Source organism: Triticum urartu, chromosome 7A (assembly GCF_056163025.1).
Source record: "Triticum urartu cultivar PI428250 chromosome 7A, HENAU_Tu73, whole genome shotgun sequence".
NCBI classification, from domain to species: domain Eukaryota; kingdom Viridiplantae; phylum Streptophyta; class Magnoliopsida; order Poales; family Poaceae; genus Triticum; species Triticum urartu.
The window spans coordinates 716,075,808-716,093,811 of record NC_141879.1 but is presented as its reverse complement, the minus strand read 5'-3'; the positions used below and the strand labels follow the sequence as shown (position 1 = coordinate 716,093,811).

Here is an 18,004-nt window from a genome sequence, read left to right as displayed (position 1 = left end):
GGAGTTTAGTGTTATAAAGGATGGATAAATTAGTGCACACAATTAACTTATGACCACATTCATGACTTGATGATGTGGCATAGTAATATGAAGAGAAAAAATAAGTACTTATGACCACATGCATGATTTGATGATGTGTCATGGTTGCAGGAGGAGAAAAAATAGATAGTGGATTGCAACTATTTAAGAATCAAAGATATATATATATATATATATATATATATATATATATATATATATATATATCCTCGCGACCCGGCCCGGCCCAAGCCCGGGCCCGTTTGAGGAGGACCGCCTCGTCACCGACCGACGCGTTATTAGCGAGGAGGCGAGCGGAAAATCCTCGCCTCTTTCTTTCCCCACCTCTCCCTATCCGCCTCACCGCCCCCGGCGCGATCGCCCACGCAGCAGCCATGGCGGAGATCGTCGACCCGGCCGCCGCCGCCGCCGCCGGCGAGCCGGAGGAGCAGGAGGAGGCGCGGTCGCTCTCCACGGCCGCGGCGGCGGCCGCGGCCGCGGACGACGACGAGGACGACGAGGAGGAGGGGGACGTGTGCCGGATCTGCCGCAACCGCGGCGACGACGAGCACCCGCTGCGCTACCCCTGCGCCTGCAGCGGCAGCATCAAGTTCGTGCACCAGGACTGCCTCCTCCAGTGGCTCGACCACAGCAACTCCCGCCAGTGCGAGGTATGCTTGACCTGACCTCCCCCGACCTCCCCCTCAACCCATCCCTAGGTCCCTAGCTAGCTCCCTCACCCAGGGATTCGATTGGGCGGTGGCAGAATCGATCCATGGGGCGCCGAGCCGGTGCGCTCGGTGCCGATTCATCCGGGAAATCTGCCCCTATCTGTAGGTTGGGAATGAAATTAGTCAATAGGCGCCATACCTGGATAGGGGAATTGATGTAGGGGTGATTTGGTGCATCGTAGGAATGATTTTAGCGCTCTATACGTTGCTATAATTTGGTGAAGCTGCGGTTCAGAGCCATGTCCATGGAATGTTTTTTGTGAATTGTCCTTCTAGCAATAGAATCTCGTTTCGTCGGCTACTTAGGTCTTTTTCGAGAACCATGTCCATGGAATGCTTTTCGGGATGTGTCCTTCAAGCAGTATGATCTCGTTTTGTGGCAGAGCTACTTTGTTCTGTGCCTGGTGTCAAGAGATTGGCAGTTAATATGGCCATGCTATTCTGCTGACATGGTGTCGATGTCCCTTTAGTTACTGCTTGCGTCATAATCCTGCGGGGCAAGTTAGTTTTAGCGCGAATATGCTGCGGTGAGGCTTCACCCACCACTCCAAGGCATGCATGATAATGGCTTTCAATTCCAACTTGCACGAAAAGGCTGATAGCGTTATACCACCATCCTGTTTGCTCTCCCCAACTCCAGTTTTAACAAACTGCGTTTCTGTGATTTTCAGGTCTGTAAGCACGCGTTCTCTTTCTCGCCTGTCTATGCTCAGAATGCTCCAACCAGACTTCCTTTCCAAGAACTTGTGTTTGGGGTTGGGATGAAAGCATGCCACGTGTTTCAGTTTGTGCTCCGGCTTGCCTTTGTTCTCTCAGTCTGGCTCATGATTATCCCCTTCATTACCTACTGGATATGGCGGTTAACATTTGTGAGAAGTCTTGGTGAAGCACAAAGGCTGTTCTTGAGTCACATCAGCGCTCAGTTGATTCTCAGTGATTGCCTACATGGATTTCTTCTCTCAGCTATCATTGTCCTTATATTTCTTGGAGCTACCTCTTTAAGGGACTATATAAGGCACTTGAGGGAACTTGGAGGACATGAAGCTGACAGGGACGATGCAGGCCGTGAAAGGCATGGTGCCCGAGCTGTCAGAAGGCTAGCTGGTCCTAATAACAGGGTTCCTGGTGCAGATGGAAATATTGATGACCTGGCTGAAGCCCAAGGGCTTGGTGCTGGGGAACTTCTGAGGAGAAATGCAGAAAATGTTGCTGCTCGATTGGAAAGACTAGAGGCCCAAGTTGAGCAGATGTTAGATGGTCTGGATGATGCGGATGGTGCGGAGGATGTTCCTTTTGATGAACTTGTTGGTATGCAAGGGCCAGTATTTCACTTGGTTGAGAATGCAATTACGGTAAGGACCTTTTCTTGTTATTCTTCTTTTAGTTACACAAAATGGGTTCCCTTGTATGTTTACATGTATCTGAACCGATATTCCAACTAATATTTTCATCCTATGCAAAGTATTAGGCTGTATTTTCTCAAAAATCTTTGGTTGGACAGCATCTGTATGGATTATCCCTACTATGTCCCCTCCAGATAGTTAGCCAGTTATATGCCTTATCTTGGTGTCCTCATTAACATGATGCTCAGCACTGTTATCTGTGACATCTATCTTGCCTTTTTCCAGACTGTTAGATGCATTAAAAGCACTATTCAATGTTGGTGTCCTCATTGGCTTCTCATCGCACTCCCAGAAATGTCATATTAATACCTGGCATGAAAGAAATATGTTTATTCTAAAATTCAGACGCATTTAGGATCCTTAAAGTGTAATTTTGATCTTTCTGTCATGTATCACCTGGTGTATTGTTAGCTTTATTGCTGTCATGCTGGCAGTGTCTGTTTCTCCCTTATTTTCTAATTTTTATATGCATATATTTCTCTTCAGGTTTTGGCCAGCAATGCTATATTCCTCATTGTTGTGATCTTCGTACCATTCTCATTGGGAAGGATTGTCCTGTATTATCTATCATGGTTTTTCTCTTCAGCCTCCAGTCCTATGCTGGCTAGGGTGATGCCATTTACGGAATCTGCTATTTCTTTGGCTAATGAAACATTGAATAGTGCTTTTAATGCCATGAAGAATTTCTCTTCCGACAGTCACAATGAAGGTGTTATTGGGCATGTGATTGAGGTGGTTACTCAGTCCTTGAAGATAAATGCCACTGGTCTTGCTGTAATGCAGGGCACTGGGAAGAGCAGTCTGGTGAAAGGAACAGCTATTGGCTCATCTTATCTTTCAGATCTGACAACTCTTGCTGTTGGATACATGTTTATCTTTTGCCTTGTCTTTTTGTACATTGGATCACTGGCTTTACTTCGATACGCCCGTGGAGAACGTTTTACTATTGGAAGACTTTATGGCATCGCTGCAATACTAGAGGCCATTCCATCTCTATGCAGGCAGTTTTTTTCTGGAATGAAGCATCTCATGACCATGGTCAAAGTTGCGTTCCTTTTGGTGATAGAACTCGGAGTATTTCCCCTTATGTGTGGTTGGTGGCTTGATGTCTGCACTCTTAAGATGTTGGGTACAACAATTGCTCAAAGAGTTGAATTCTTTACGATGTCACCCTTGGCGAGCTCCTCGATCCATTGGCTTGTTGGGATTGTATATATGCTCCAAATAAGCATATTTGTCAGCCTTCTTCGAGGGGTATTGCTCAACTTGTCAATCCCTTTGATATTTCTGCTAGTTTACGAACTGCACACAAGGACTTGTATATCTTGTTTCTCATGTTTGTTTTGCCTTCCTGTGTAGGTACTGCGGAATGGAGTTCTTTACTTCTTACGGGACCCTGCTGATCCAAATTACAATCCTTTTAGGGACCTGATCGATGATCCTGTGCATAAACATGCTCGACGAGTCCTTTTATCTGTCGCTGTGTATGGAAGCTTGATTGTGATGCTGGTCTTCTTACCTGTCAAACTGGCCATGCGAGTAGCTCCTAAAACTTTTCCTCTGGACATTACGTGAGTCCGATCATCCCGATATCTTTTTAATCGAGCCTTTTATCTTTTCTGTCTCATTTGGTTATCTTACACTTACATCTTTTTGTTGATGTATTATTGCAGCATTTTTGACCCTTTTACCGAGATTCCAGTTGATGTGCTTCTGTTCCAAATATGCATCCCATTTGCGATTGAGCATTTCAAGCCTCGGGCAACTATTAAAGCTCTGTTGCATCATTGGTTCGCTGTGATTGGCTGGGCACTAGGCTTAACAGATTTCTTACTACCAAAACCTGAAGAAAATGCTGCTGGGCAAGAGAACTGGAATGGCAGGGCAGAAAGAAGAGATAGAGTACATGGTGGGATGGAAATGGTAGCCCCACAGCTTGAGCAGCGTATGATTCAGCATGCTGCCATAGATAATGATGGTAGGGGTAATGCAAATGAAGCCAATGACATTGCTGAAGAATCTGATGTAGATGATCAAGGAGATTCAGAGTGAGTATAATATCTAGATAGCTGTAAAAGAATAATTACTTTCTGCGCATCATTTTTGAACCTGCACAAAAGAAGATTATATTTTCTGTATATCAAAAGAATAACAGTTTAGAGTATGGTAAAAGAATAGCTACTTGCTGTTCTTACATATTTTTTGAACCTGCACAAAAGAAGATTATGTCCTATATCAAAAGTAAAACAGTTTGGAGTGTGGTTGAATTATTTTTCTTCTAACAAATTCTTAAGACTATGAACTCTGCCTTTAAATTTTAAGTGTTCTGTTGAAGCCCCTCCCTCCTCCTTTAGAGAAATCTAGCATCTATGTTAAGTAATCAGTATAAGTACGGAAATTGCTTTTGGATCATGGGGCCTCCATGGAGCCCGTCAGATTTTGAAGTTTAATGTACATAGAGATGCGTACAACATTCCTGTAAATTTCATGATGAAATATGTTTTGCTGTGAGCTACACAGACAAAAAAACATGTATTTCTAGCACATGAACTATTTGCTATGAAAGCCCATGTTTTTTTTTTTCAGAATTGTTTGAAACTTAAAAATCTCACTTTTGATTTCTTTAAAAATCGGGCTCCATCGTACTCTTGGAGCAAGAAATCCTCTCTTGTATTAGTATACATAATACTATTACTAAATTTTATCACTAGTTAAGTCCTCTTAATAATTCTTTACCTTTTGAAGGTACAGTTTTGCACTCCGTATCATACTCTTGCTTATACTGGCATGGATGACGCTACTCATATTCAATGCTGGAATGATTGTTATTCCTATCTCACTTGGCCGTCTTGTTTTTGAGGCTGTTCCCCGCCTGCCAATCACACATGGCATCAAGTGCAATGGTAATTTGCTGATGAGTACTGCTTACCTTCCCTCGTTTGCTATACAAGTTTCATATTTATGAGGTTAATGTAGTGATGCTTCACTGAACTTGTGGTTTTCTTGTCTCTTGATCAGATCTGTTCTCTTTTAGCATCGGTTGCTATATTATCTGGAGTGCAGCAGCTGGAACCAGATATGCAGTTGACTACATTAGATCACGACGTCTGGGCTTCCTGGTACAACAGATCTGCAAGTGGTGCTCTATTGTCCTGAAGAGTTCTGCTCTCCTGTCAATATGGGTAATTCATCTGGACTGAGCTTGTTCCAAGTATCTCATTTTGCATTTGCAAGTGTGGTCTATGATTGACAAGGCCTGTACTCTAGTGTCTAACCATGAATAATGTTTCTTTCCAGATCTTCGTTATCCCCGTGCTGATTGGACTCCTTTTTGAGCTGCTGGTGATTGTACCCATGAGGGTGCCTATTGACGAGAGCCCAGTTTTTCTGCTGTATCAGGATTGGGCACTTGGATTAATATTCTTGAAAATTTGGACTAGACTGGTAAGATTGCAAATCTCTGATTCTGTCTGTTCCACTTAAGCCCTCAATGACTTTGCAGTTGCTTTTAAACCATTCAACCGGATAAACTTCTTTGTAACCATGGGTAGGCACCTATAGGAATGTTCGAACTGTTTTGTTGATTGTTTTTCTTGGGTACTCTTTGCAGGTGATGCTGGATCAAATGGCACCTTTGGTTGATGAAAGCTGGAGGATGAAGTTTGAGAGAGTAAGAGAGGATGGCTTCTCCCGTTTGAAAGGTCTATGGGTCCTGCACGAAATCATTACCCCCATCATCACGAAGCTCCTTACTGCTCTATGTGTCCCATACGTCCTTGCAAGGGGTGTGTTCCCGGTGCTGGGCTACCCACTGATCGTGAACTCGGCAGTCTACCGTTTTGCCTGGCTCGGGTGCCTGATATTCAGCACGCTCTTCTTCTGCGGCAAGAGATTCCACGTCTGGTTCACCAACCTCCACAACTCCATCAGGGATGACCGCTATCTCATTGGCCGGAGGCTGCACAACTTTGGCGAGGACTCCCGTCGGTCGAACGAGCCTGATGAGACTCCAGGTTCATTAGAGGACGACCTTGCGCTGATCCCTCTAGATCATCAGGACAACGACGACGTCGGGCTGAGGTTCAGGGGCAACAACCGTCATGAAGACGCGGGGGTGGTTGTCGGTTAAGCAGGAGCGTGTGACCGGCATTGTAGAGTGAATGAGTTGCCCTGTAGTGTTAGGGTAGTAGGCAAGCATTGTTGTACAACACACATAGTAGCGAGGGGAATAAGCTAGATAGAAGGATTTCGCGCCGAAAGCTGATGGTCAACTGCCTCTTTTTTTGTTCCTGTGGTAGCCGTTGCTGAATGTATATATTGGTGGAGCACCTAAGAAGACATAACCTGATGTTGTTCTGATGTAATGTGTAAGGGTAAATCTGATTCGACACTGGTGTAATTGCCGATGTTTTACGTTGGATCTTCGTTCTAGTTTTCATCTCATGGAATGATCAGCTTGCGAAAGTAGCATTGAGGTTTGCACTTGCTGGCTGTTTGTCTGCTCAGTTCTTAGGGCTGAGGTGTTATCTTCATAGCCATCGACCACAGTTTCATAGCATGGTGTATTATTATCAGTTTAGTGGCAATGAAATTGGAGACTGGCGCTCATAAGTTTGGAAAAGAATTAGAGAAACTATGCATGTATATTTTTCTATGTGCAACTTAACTTAATGACTTGTCTAGGTGTTTATGGAAGGCTAAGAGTGACGGGCCTTTGGAAATAAATCAGGGAAGCTCCTGGTTTTAGTTCAAACTAAAACAACTCATTATGGATCGGAAGGAGTACTATATTTTGCCGCGCATGCACTTGTACAAGGACCAAGGAGGTGTTTGGTTCAGAAATGGAGACTTAAAACGTAAACGGAATCAAATGACACTGTTATTGTAAACGGTATCGATCAAAAACCAAAACTGTTTGGTTAGTAACTGTAACGTTAATCAATACAGCACCGCCTGGTCTTGCATTTCCCTGGCCAGCTGCTTCCCGAGCGGAGAGCCCAGCCCGGCCATTGATGTGGGGGCTGTTTGGATTGTGCCCCATCTAGCCCTACCAAATTATTGGCATGGCCAACTTGAAGGCAAGACCAAAAAATTGGCAGGTTATGGCTGTTTGGATTGTAGCCCACGACACTTGCCAAGTTTTTGGCAAAACCATTGGCCACCGTTTGGTTTGAAGCCAAATATTTGGCAACCTTGATTGGACTGTGTTTGGTTTGGTCCCAAAATGCATGCCAGCTAATAAAAACCACATATGTATACTACCTCACATATATCACATGACATAAATACAAATTTTCAATTTACAAACACACTCAGACACAAACTGTAAGCATGCATTTTCAGAAATTGACAATGACATGGTTCAGCTAATACATTAGATAACTCATAATGTTCGATACATCAGATTAATCAAGGAGGCTAAATAAAATTCACATAGTAACCAAGTCTTTACCAGACCATGAAGTCATACAAGTCAGGCATGCACCAAGTCTGCTCCATATAAACAAAATACGATGCACCCAGCCTGCTCTATATAGACAGAATATGCATGATGTATGTTACCCATGCTCCTAGCGATATAAACAAAAGGAAGCCACAAACTCTATCTAGTTATATGGCCATTCAGTGAGCAGTTGCAGATCCACCATTGCCACCATCTTCTTGAAACCGAGGCTCGAAGAAGCTAAGGACCCACTGTCCAAGAATCATTTCATCAGCATAGTTGAGATAACTACGGAAGATATCTTGGTCTGGCTTGGATAGATATGCTACAATCTCAAGTTTATCCTTAGCTGGTATGGTAAGGGCATTTATCCGCTTCCAAAGGTTTGCATATGGATCCGTAGGTGGCATTGGTTGCATGGAAACAATAGGAGATGCAAGAGAGTCAGCTAGCTTCTTGATACCGGCTGCCATATCATCATTAGATATCTTGCTCTTCTTTTTTGCTTTCCCCTTAGTTGGCTTCTTGGAAGGTGAAGATGACACATGCTTGCGCTTCTTAATTAAAGGATTGCCTTCCAAGTCAACTTTTGGACTGTGGCGATCAATAGTATCAGAGTCAGCTTCATCACTGTCTACTGGAATTAGATTGGCCTCAAGTTCCCTCAATTCCTCGCTGTCATCACTGTCATCATCCACATTGACAGTGGTTTGGTCAGTTGCAAACGAGCCATCAGCATGGGACTGGTCAAAGAATAACTCTTGCAATTGATGAAAGAACCTGATGGGTCTAGTAAGATAATTGACTGCAGTTTTCTGCACATAATTGACCAGCATACAAACACCCATCTTCAGCAGCACTTATGAATCTGAAATAAGTCAGACAATCTTACAAGGATAAAATAAGTTACATAAATTCAGTCCAAAATGAAAATACATCAAAGATACACTACAAGCTTCAATTGTTCCCTCACATGGAAAATACATCAGAGATACTATCTGCCCTCATTTGCACTCTCTCTATCTGCCCACATTTGTTGAGCTAATAAATCGTGCTTGGCAGCCCACTCACGTATGTCAGCCTCTTGATCACGAACCCGTCCACTACTCCTTGGGATGTCTCTCTGAACTAATGGACCATACTTCCTGCCTTTAAATTTTCTACCATCTCTGCTTCTATACCAGAGGGCCAAGAGAAGAACAATAACAGATAGAGTTCTCTGCCTCAACATGCTGTAATAATAATATCTTTGTTGATCCATGTCCATCTGGGTTAATATGAAATGTACAAAAAAAGAGAGCAAACTTGGTACTCATTACAAATGATTACTTACTTGCTAAAAGATACTCCCTCCATCCGAGAATAGTTGTCCCCATGGCTTTTTTGCAGTTTAGTCCTTAGCGTTTCCCCGACCAAACCCGAGGTCCACCTTCTTCCTCGTTCTCTCCGGACCGAATGCCGCCCCATGCCGCTCCTCTCCACCACCACCCCTCCCATCCCACGCCGCCTGCTCCCCCTCCCGCCGCACGCCACCTCCTCCTCGCCCCCCCCCCCCCCCCCCCCCCCCCGCCCCACGCCGCCGCCGCCTTGCCTGCCCCCATGCCGGGCTGCCGCCTCCTCGTTCCCCACCATGAAGCTTGGATTTTTTTAGTCGATCTGCTGTCCGACGGCGCGGCGGCCAACTAGGCGTTTATCCCCGAGGGCGGCGAGCCAGAGCTGGTATGCAGGCGCAATGGATGCCGCCTCCAGGGTGGAGGAGCCATGGATGCTCAAGGTATCCTGGGTGCCGCCTCCAGGGTGGAGGAGCTCACTAAGGAGCTCGCAGGAGAAAAGGTCTCCTTTTCCCCCCTTCTCCTCCCTTCGTTCTCTTGGAATTTCTTCTTCATCTTCTTGATAGTGCAGTGCAATGCTGATGCGCTCTGAATTTTGTCAAATTTGTGTATGTGTGGACTAGTCTTATTCTGTGGCTTGAGGAAGAAAACAAGGAAGATTGACAATCTTCAATCTAACACAACATATTTCTGTACTGAACCGACGTTGGAGCAGCAGCACAAGTTCGATTTGCAATGCACTACTCCAAATCCTGGTCAAGTAGTTGCTGTTGATGTAGTCTGAATTTAGAGTCGAATCCTGCAGTTGATGTAGTCCAGTATGTCAGATTTGATTTAGTCTGAATTTAGAGCTGCGTGTAGTGCCAAACTGGATGATGTAGTGCTCTGAATTTAGAGGTTTATGTAGTGCCAAATTTTGCAGTATGTAGACTCTATTTTGAAATTCAGAGATAATGAAAAGATCAAGCTGAGATTAATGCCAGATCAAACTGAATAGTGGAGTACTGCTCACTGAAAACAGTGAAGTATTCACTCAAATTTTTGTATCTCAGTTTAAGTTACTGAATTTGCAAGCACTGTTCAGAGTAGATTTTTGGTTGAATTACAGTGCTTTCAATCAATTTGCAACATTTGTCACTGTCAGATCATAACAAGCTAGAATTCCATCAAAGTGAGTAATACTTTCACTATCCTAATGCTTTATAAATGCAGAGAAGATGCTCATTTTTTTGTAACCTGTAGATGCCATGCTCAATTTTTTGGTAAAGCTAGAATTCCATATATTTTGTGTTGCTATTGGAGCCTGGAGTAGCATTTTTCAAATGGATACTTCTTTCCAAATTTGAAATGATCTGTAAAAAAATTGAAATGATTCTGGATGCATCAACCTCCCCAACTTGAATTTGTAGATGCTCAATTTAGATGTTTTTGTCCTAACAAACAAGTAAACTACTGTAACTCTAGTTTTGTGGTAAACTACTGTAGTTGATCTGTATCTTCATGCTGCTGTTGTTCCAACCATAAGGAGTGGATCATCCCGTGTAAACTACTGTACTGATAACTCCCCACCTTAATTACTCGAAGAAGGTAACAACTTGTGTCATTACTCAGAAGAAAATGATGATTTACTGGTCTTAATAATATTTCAATTGATGAACAAAGGACTAGTGTCATTACTCAGAACCTTACGGTCTTGCAGCATGTTCAGAATAAATATTCGAACCTTGCGGTCAAAACTGAATGTTGACAGTAGTAGTAAAACTAAATTGTGTACTCCCAGTACTACTGCTCCCATGATCATGAAGTGTTAATCCTGATGTAGCTTCAACATTTTCAGTTTACTGCAGTACCTGACGGCCTCTCACAAGTCACAGTCTGCAACAAGTTTACAAATTATCTTCAGCAATTATCTTGCAGGTTCATCAGCACTTGAAAGAGCAGTCACAGTAAATTCAGAGTTTGGGGTACTAGCAAATGAACTGAGCCCTGAAACCTGAAATTTACTGAAACCTGAAACCTGAAATTTTAACTGAATTTTACCTTCTTCTTCTTCCTGAGGAACACGAGCTATGGGCTCTGGCGGCAGCACAAGGAGCAGGACCTCGTCGGCGTGCTTCTTGCTGCGCACCCAGTCCTCGGCGCCGGGGGCGAGGGGCGGGGCGGGGTCGGGCTCCTCGATGCCGCAGGCGGCGCTGGTGCTGGAGGTGACGCTGTTCCCCCCGCTCCCGGCCTAGCCGCTGCTACTGAGGATGGGCGGACCGGCGTCGCCGTAGGCGTTCTCCTCCTCATGCCCCTGGAACTCCTCCCTCCTCCGGGACGCGGCCGTGCTGCTCCCGCCTCTGGACGCGGCCGTCACTTACCCCTCGTCCTCGTCCTCCGCGGAGATCTTGTGTCCGGCAGCGGCGAACTCCGCGGGCAGGTCAGCGGCACGGAGGGAGAGCGCGGCCAGGGCCTCGCTGGCGGGGGCCGGATCGGGGGCCCCCACTGCCTCGCTCCAGTTCTTCCCGATGAACACGGAGCAGCAGGAGCTTGAGCAGCCTCCGGTGTGGCCGGCGCAGGTTGGCCGTCGTCGAGCTCTGGGCCCGACGGCTGGTGCCGGCGGTGGCTGGGGCGACCACGGTGCGGGCGGGTGAGGGAGGAAGGAGGAAGAAGCAGTGGGGGCTGATTAGCAACAGTTTAAAAGGTGGAAGGGTTTTTTCGCAAAATTACAAATGAACTAAGGTGCGGACGCCTTTTTCCGGACGGAGGGAGTACATGTTAGAAAGCAAAGCTGCTTATAACCAGTAACAGGGATGCGGAACTTGTAAAAAAAATAAGGTAAAAGCACCCCAGGTATCCTAACTTGCAGAGAATGTGATGATTTAGTCCCAAATTTGCAAAATGCAACTCTACCATACCCCAACTTGCACTGGATGTGACAATTTGGTCCTGGGCCTATCACAGCGCGACAAGTGGCAGCTAGGTGGGTGGACCGGTCTTCGCCTGCACTTTTGCAAAAAAACACCCTGCCATCTTGTCTATACCCCGCGCTACATGATGAACGATCAGTGTTCGGTGGTGTTGGACTGAAATTTTCAACATCGATCCTTTCGATGGGAGCACGGCTTCAGTAGCACCTCCCATGCAAATTCTAGCAGCAGCCAAGGGAGAGCTGCGCAGGGGGAGTTGCGCAGGAAGCTAAAGGCGCGGGAGACCAAGGCGGACGCGCTGCGCGCGGAGCTGCGCAAGGCCAAGTCGAGCTCGACGAGACGACCAAGGCGGCGGCGGCGCGGGAGGAGCTGTGCAGGAAAATGAAGGCGCGGGAGCACGACACCGCCGAGGCGGACGCGCTGCGGGCGGAGCTACTCAAGGCCAAGGCCGTGCTCGCCGAGACCAAGGCGGGCGCGGGGATTGCGGCGGCGGCGGCGCGTGGGCTCCGGGAGGAGTTGGATAAGAAAGTTACAAACCTAGAGAAACGGTACTACTCCTAGTTTTCTTCCGCGCCTTCGAGCTCCTCGTCGCCGACGAGCGCCTGCGCATCCAGATTTACTCTTCCAGGGAGGGCCGCTGGGGCCCGTCTGCGCGGCACTCCCTCGCGGTCAGTCCAGGCCGTTCCACGACTCCTACCACCTGGTCATCGGCCGCATTGTCCACTGGCTGTGCAACACTGCAACCCGGAGCCGCTGCCGCCCGGGAGGCACCTGTCTAGCCTGGAGCCGTACATCGTCGCTGTGGACGTCGACACCATGGAGGCCACCGTGATTGATCTGCCGCGGGGCTGCACTAGCAGAATGACTGCCTCTATGAGCCACCGGGGCCTCCTCCTGGCCGCTTCGGTGGACGGGAGGCTCAAGGTTGTGGTCTCGGAGACCCAGGTTATATCAATGTGGACCATGTTACCACCCATCGAGGGGGAGCCGAGCTCGCCGCCGAGATGGATCCGGCAGGTGCTGATAGACAAGCAGGACTGGGGTGTGCACAGCTAAGTTCAGTTTGAAGGGTTCGGGCTGAGGAGTGGCACTGTCATCTTATATGTCGGTAGAGTTGGCCTCATTCGCCTCAACCTTGCCACAAGAGAGGTGGTTGTCGTCTACCACCGCAGCGATACGGCCTACATCTCGCAGGTTTGCCTGCAGTAGATGGATTTGTCCTCTCTGCTCCAGACCATGAAGCCTCTGAGCTAGCTGCTTACTCCCTCCATTCCACAATGTAGTGCTTCCTCTATCCACGTGCTTCAACTTTGACCGTAAATTTAACTACCAAGACCGATTGCGGCGGGAGCAAAAATTATATCAATGAATTCGTATTCGAAAGAAGTTTTCAATTATATAATTTTTTCTCCTGCCGCAGTTGGTCTCGTTGGTTAAATTTACGGTCAAAGTTGGACCTCGAGAAGCGCGGGCGGACTATATTTTGGAATGGAGGGAGTATTATAAATCAGTTTTGGGAATGTTCTTCAGTCAAGTTCTTGTTCTACTGCTTTGTTTGCTTAGAGCAACTGTTTTAGCTCTAAGCAGTCGTGCTCCTTGGCCAATACTAGTTGTAAAAGGAATTGAGTCACTCCTAAGTTTGTTAAGTCTTGTCGCTTCTCGTTATGCTGTTAGTGTTTGCTGGCAATCTGTCGTTCATCCTGTAAAAATAACGGATTGTATGGTTCATTATGTACTTCAGCCAGTTGTCAAAGGTGAAATAAAATCCGTTTGCCTTATTGATTCGATGCTCACTTTGCCACTACAGCCTTGGCTGCTAGAATTTGCGCGGGAAAGTATATGTGCTACTGAAGCTGATGGTCGAAAGGATCAATGCTGAAATTTCTAGTACGACCCACAAGGCCACAAAGATGGCCGGTTCATCATAGAAGCAAAAGGTAAGCTACTAAGCTCAATATGTTCTTCCAATCTGATTGTGTTCTCACTGCTGAACTGCCATGGTCTGACAAATCGTGTTTTTCATGCTCCATTTTTTATCATCTTTGTTAGTGTACTGATCATTATAGTTTTGCACAAAACAATTCCCATTCCATTCAGTTGAAATTGTCATTTACCTGCTGCATGCAAAAACTAGGGGAAATGATTAAATTACAGTTGTGATATTTCCGTGACATTATAGTTTCTGCGTATATCAAATTTATCTATACTATTTAAAATACAGAATCACATAGCTATGTTTTGAGTTCCAGTTGCAGTTCCAGTTAGTGACACTATTTTTTGAGAACCATTTACTTCTAGTTGCAAGGAAATAAAACAGATCGTGGTGTGCACTTCTTTTTATTTTGTACTGGCATAGCTGAATTAGTTAATTCTACAAACAATTGAAATGTTAAATACATAAATAATGCAATGTATATTTTTTGGAGAAACTTACATTATATGAGCTCTTCAGGTGCACTGGCTCATCACTTGAATGTTATCATGCACTAGAGATGGTTGAAGTTACAGACACGTGTTTGCTAAATTACAGAGTGAATAGTCCTTGTACAACTCGGAAATCATGCAGCAGGCAGTTAACTCAGGAACCATGAGGAGTACGTTGCCACTTGCAATTACCTGTAGATAAATATATTGGCATGGTGCACACTAAAGCTTTCAGTGCTAATTTTCATCCAGTATTGTTTTGTGCAAACTTTAGTGTTTATAGCAAATTAGCATTTGTCCAATTGTTTATAGCATGGGGATCGGCAGTGACGGTACTGTCACCGGCGTCGGCAAGTACCTCAAGGAGAAGAATCCCAATGCAAAGATCTATGGAGTTGAACCTGCCGCCCAAGCAAATATTCTGAATGGTGGCAAGCCAAGTAGCCTATCGGGCTTTCCGTAAATGATGTAGTCTTCTTCTTGTAGTTTCTATATACTCATGCTGCTAACTGAACCAATCTGCAGGGCCTCACCTAATCACTGCAAAGGAGTGGGACTCAAGCCGGACATTTTGGACATGGGCATAATGGAGAAGGTTCTTGAGCTAAGGAATCAAATCAAACTGGACTTATGTTCTTTTCATAGAATAGATTCTGTAGTTCTTGATGCCCATTTGCACGGGAGGTGCTACTGATGGTGCTCCCATCCAAAGGATCGATGTTCAAATTTTCAGTCCAACCACCAACCACTGATGGTTCACCATGTAGCGCGGGTTAATTAGACAAGATGGCAGGGTGTTTTTTGCAAAAGTGCAGGCAAAGACTGGTCCACCCATCTGGCTGCCACTTGTCGCGCTGGGATAGGCCCAGGACCAAATCGTCACATCCAGTGCAAGTTGGGGTATGGTGGAGTTGCATTTTGCAAGTTTGAGACTAAATCATCACATTCTCTGCGGGTTAGGGTACCTGGGGTGTTTTTACCTCAAAAAAAATCCACCTGAATGGACTAAAAATTGAAGCATGTCCCAGTAGTTAAGTATGTGTATCCAACTTCAAAAAATCCACCTTAATGTTCTAAAAATGGAGACAGTATGGCATAGAAAGGGAACAGACCATAGGAAGCGGATTAGGAGCACTCGGGTGCTCCACTCCCCTATATTCAAAAATAATTTAATAATTCAAAAAAAAGTCAAGAAAATCCTGGATATATTTTTGAACCAAATATGACTAGGTATTGTACTCATATAAAAAATTTGGTCAAGGAATGATTCTTGTTGACTTCAGGGCAAAAAAAAACAAATTTATGACGATAATATAGCATGAATAGTACTTGTATGTAGCATTTTTTGGAAAATCTTTGATCCCGGATACAATAAAAGTCATTCCCTATTTAATCTTTTTATATGAGTGCAATACTTGGTCATGTTTGACTCCATAAAAAGTTCTGGAATTTTGACTTTTCTTAAATTACTAAATTATTTTTGAATATAGGGGGCGTAGCACCCGAGAGCTCCTATGCATTTTCAAGAGACCATACTACTTTCAGAACCATAGTTGGTTAATTAACTAATTAACATGATTATTCTCATGTGATTTTACTTCCAGCAAACAGAGAAGAGGATTCAGCAAGCAATCTCTCAGATCTAGCAAGTAGTACATCCGTACAATACATACATCTATAAGGGGATGATGGGGATTTGAGCTGACAAATCAGACCATAGAAAAGGGAATCGGAATAGGGTTGATGGGATTTGAGCGGCTGACCTTGGGGCGTGGCTTGACTGAGAGAGGAGGACGAGAGGTGGAGCAGCGTCGCCGGCCGCCGGCTAAGCTCGCACTGACGCAGGAACGCGGCCGCCGGAGAGCTCGCTTGTTTCTGTGCGTGGATGTGGATGTGAGAAGAGAGATGGGGAAAGTGGAGAGCAGGTAGGGAAAAAAAATCAATCGCGCCTTTATATCATGGTGGCTGGCTCGCGCCTGGCGGCCAATATTTTGGCGGACGATTTTCGCGCCGCGGTCTCGCCCGCGAGTTGGCGAAAACGGTACGCGGGCGCGCCAAAGTCGACGATGGCGAGCCAAAAAAGGTAGCGGACCAAACGCGAGCCAAATATCGTGGGCATGACCAATATATTGGTAAGGCGAGCGTTGGTATCATCCAGACAGCCCCGTACCATCCTCATGACCTTTCCACACTTCCTCTCAATCATCCTGGCACCTTGAAGGACCTGCATGCCTCGCCGATGGTCTGGCCGAGAGGAGGCTCGATGCGAGGAGATAGGCGCAGTACTTTGACGAGCGGAGGCTTACCCGGGGGGTCGCGTCCACCGTCGCTGGCTGCATGCCGTCGTTTGCTCGTGCAACATCCAGACCAGTACATTGCGGGTCCCTGTGCCATCCTCGCACGCCCCCATGGGAGCTGCTCCTGGAAGCCATTGCTCTGTAGCTGTAGCGATCTCTTCCCGTTCGTCGGGCAGACATCACTTCCGGCGAGGGAGTCGACAATGGCCTGCTTCTGGTTGGCGCCGTCCTCGGCTACGGGATTACACAGCTCATGCCATGGGGAGTGGTGGGCGGAGATGGAGATCGTGGCGTGGATGTTTGGGAAGAAGACGACAGGGTCGACAGGAGGGAGAGAGAGACTGCCGTATCGCTTTCTGATTGCGCCCGATTTCTCGGGTATCAGTTTTTAATAGGGCGGGATCTGTTACCGGAGTTATCAGATTACGGAGAAATCTAAACAAACAAGATTTAACGTTATCTGTTACCATCGTTATCAGATACCGTTACAATAGCACGAACCAAACACCTCCCAAATGGCTGAAGATCAAGCCGTGCTCAACTAACGAGGGACAACAGGTGCATCTGCAACACTTGACAAGCGCTCCTTCCTGGTAGCACGATCAGGACTGATCTACAACCAACAGGTTTCAAGGCCTTCACTAACGCTGCCTGGAACACGCAAAAACTCGCCAGCATTCCGTATGATGAATTGGTTGTATACATATGCAAATGAGAAAGGAGATCACAGAACAAATGCTATGATCACTGCATGCCGCGAAGCTGTTGATTCTCATCTTGATGCAGAAGCCAGATCTCCGCTTTTAGCTCTCAAGCTTGCTTCTGCTGCTCAGCTCAACCAGGCAGCACCACACTCCTATTGACAAGCAGATACTTGCCTGAGTCATAGCTGTTGGAGACGTTCACCCCTATCCAGGCCGTTGGGAAATTATATCTGATTTTGCAAATATCTCCGGCCTGTGCCAAGCTCACGATCTGAGTATTTACCACATCAAGAGAGACTTGAATGGTTTAGGCCTTTGGCAGTTGGCACCGAATTCTGCACTAAGGGGGCGCTCCAGATATTGACACAACAAAGATCAGATGGCCGAGTTGGTCTAAGGCGCCAGATTAAGGCTCTGGTCCGAAAGGGCGTGGGTTCAAATCCCACTCTGGTCAATTCCTTTTTTTCCTTTTATAATTTCAGATGTAGTTCCACTCTGGTCAGTTTCTTTTTTTTTTCCTTTTATGATTTCAGATGTAGTTGGGGGCTTGGGGCCCTCTATGTTGCAGTTAAATGTCGATTCAGACATGCAGGGTCCTTTTTTTGGCCACTGCTGATTTAGGAATTCAACAAAATAAAGTGATGTCATGCTCTCTCTGTATTGTTGTTGTGTGGGATCGATGAGAAGCTGGCTTTCCTCCATGGATCGGTTGATTGGGGAATGAGAACCAATCCAGTTTCTACC

At 46.0% G+C, this 18,004-nt stretch overlaps 2 protein-coding genes, 1 long non-coding RNA gene, 1 other non-coding gene and 2 pseudogenes across 7 annotated transcripts; 4 read left to right on the top strand and 2 right to left on the bottom strand.

Annotated features, from left to right (window-relative positions):
* Positions 1–336: 336 nt before the first annotated feature.
* Positions 337–6,595, top strand: CER9 (RING/U-box superfamily protein). Of its 2 annotated transcripts, none has more exons than XM_048693586.2 (9): positions 337–689; positions 1,421–2,101; positions 2,639–3,406; positions 3,512–3,723; positions 3,826–4,200; positions 4,904–5,055; positions 5,171–5,334; positions 5,450–5,596; positions 5,763–6,595. In XM_048693586.2, exons 1-9 carry the CDS (start codon positions 414–416, stop codon positions 6,279–6,281), a joined length of 3,294 nt encoding a protein of 1,097 aa, XP_048549543.2. In that variant the 5' UTR covers positions 337–413; the 3' UTR covers positions 6,282–6,595. The 2 variants fall into 2 exon arrangements, with proteins under 2 accessions (XP_048549543.2, XP_048549542.2); XM_048693585.2 differs by having other exon boundaries at positions 338–689; positions 4,898–5,055.
* Positions 6,596–7,557: 962 nt separating this feature from the next.
* LOC125529176 (uncharacterized) lies at positions 7,558–9,065 on the bottom strand. 2 transcript variants are annotated; one of them, XM_087532903.1, is made up of 2 exons: positions 8,929–9,065; positions 7,558–8,463 (listed from the first exon to the last, which is right to left on the bottom strand). In XM_087532903.1, the coding sequence occupies exon 2, from the start codon at positions 8,441–8,443 to the stop codon at positions 7,775–7,777; it is 669 nt and encodes a 222-aa protein (XP_087389029.1). In that variant the 5' UTR covers positions 8,444–8,463; positions 8,929–9,065; the 3' UTR covers positions 7,558–7,774. The 2 variants fall into 2 exon arrangements, 1 of the variants encoding a protein (XP_087389029.1); XR_015609929.1 differs by lacking the exon at positions 7,558–8,463 and adding an exon at positions 8,470–8,827.
* Positions 9,066–9,281: 216 nt separating this feature from the next.
* LOC147962099 (uncharacterized) lies at positions 9,282–9,730 on the top strand. Its single transcript, XR_015609932.1, has 2 exons — positions 9,282–9,428; positions 9,550–9,730. It is a non-coding gene; the product is annotated as an uncharacterized LOC147962099 (long non-coding RNA).
* Positions 9,731–10,536: 806 nt separating this feature from the next.
* LOC147962098 (uncharacterized) lies at positions 10,537–11,591 on the bottom strand (annotated as a pseudogene). The gene is made up of 2 exons (XR_015609931.1): positions 10,967–11,591; positions 10,537–10,801 (listed from the first exon to the last, which is right to left on the bottom strand). The product of XR_015609931.1 is annotated as an uncharacterized LOC147962098 (transcript).
* Positions 11,592–12,216: 625 nt separating this feature from the next.
* LOC125537623 (uncharacterized) lies at positions 12,217–13,089 on the top strand (annotated as a pseudogene).
* Positions 13,090–17,633: 4,544 nt separating this feature from the next.
* TRNAL-AAG (transfer RNA leucine (anticodon AAG)) lies at positions 17,634–17,714 on the top strand. The gene has a single exon. It is a non-coding gene; the product is annotated as a tRNA-Leu (tRNA).
* The last annotated feature ends 290 nt before the right edge of the window (positions 17,715–18,004 follow it).

What these genes read in the sequence shown, in the direction of transcription:
- LOC125529176 (XM_087532903.1), bottom strand. Translation starts at nt 8,443, where the DNA reads ATGGGTGTTTGTATGCTGGTCAATTATGTGCAGAAAACTGCAGTCAAT.
- CER9 (XM_048693585.2), top strand. Translation starts at nt 414, where the DNA reads ATGGCGGAGATCGTCGACCCGGCCGCCGCCGCCGCCGCCGGCGAGCCG. An exon ending in TGGTTGAGAATGCAATTACG is followed by an intron (nt 2,102 to 2,638) that starts GTAAGGACCTTT and finishes ATTTCTCTTCAG; the next exon opens with GTTTTGGCCAGCAATGCTAT. An exon ending in CTGCTCTCCTGTCAATATGG is followed by an intron (nt 5,335 to 5,449) that starts GTAATTCATCTG and finishes GTTTCTTTCCAG; the next exon opens with ATCTTCGTTATCCCCGTGCT.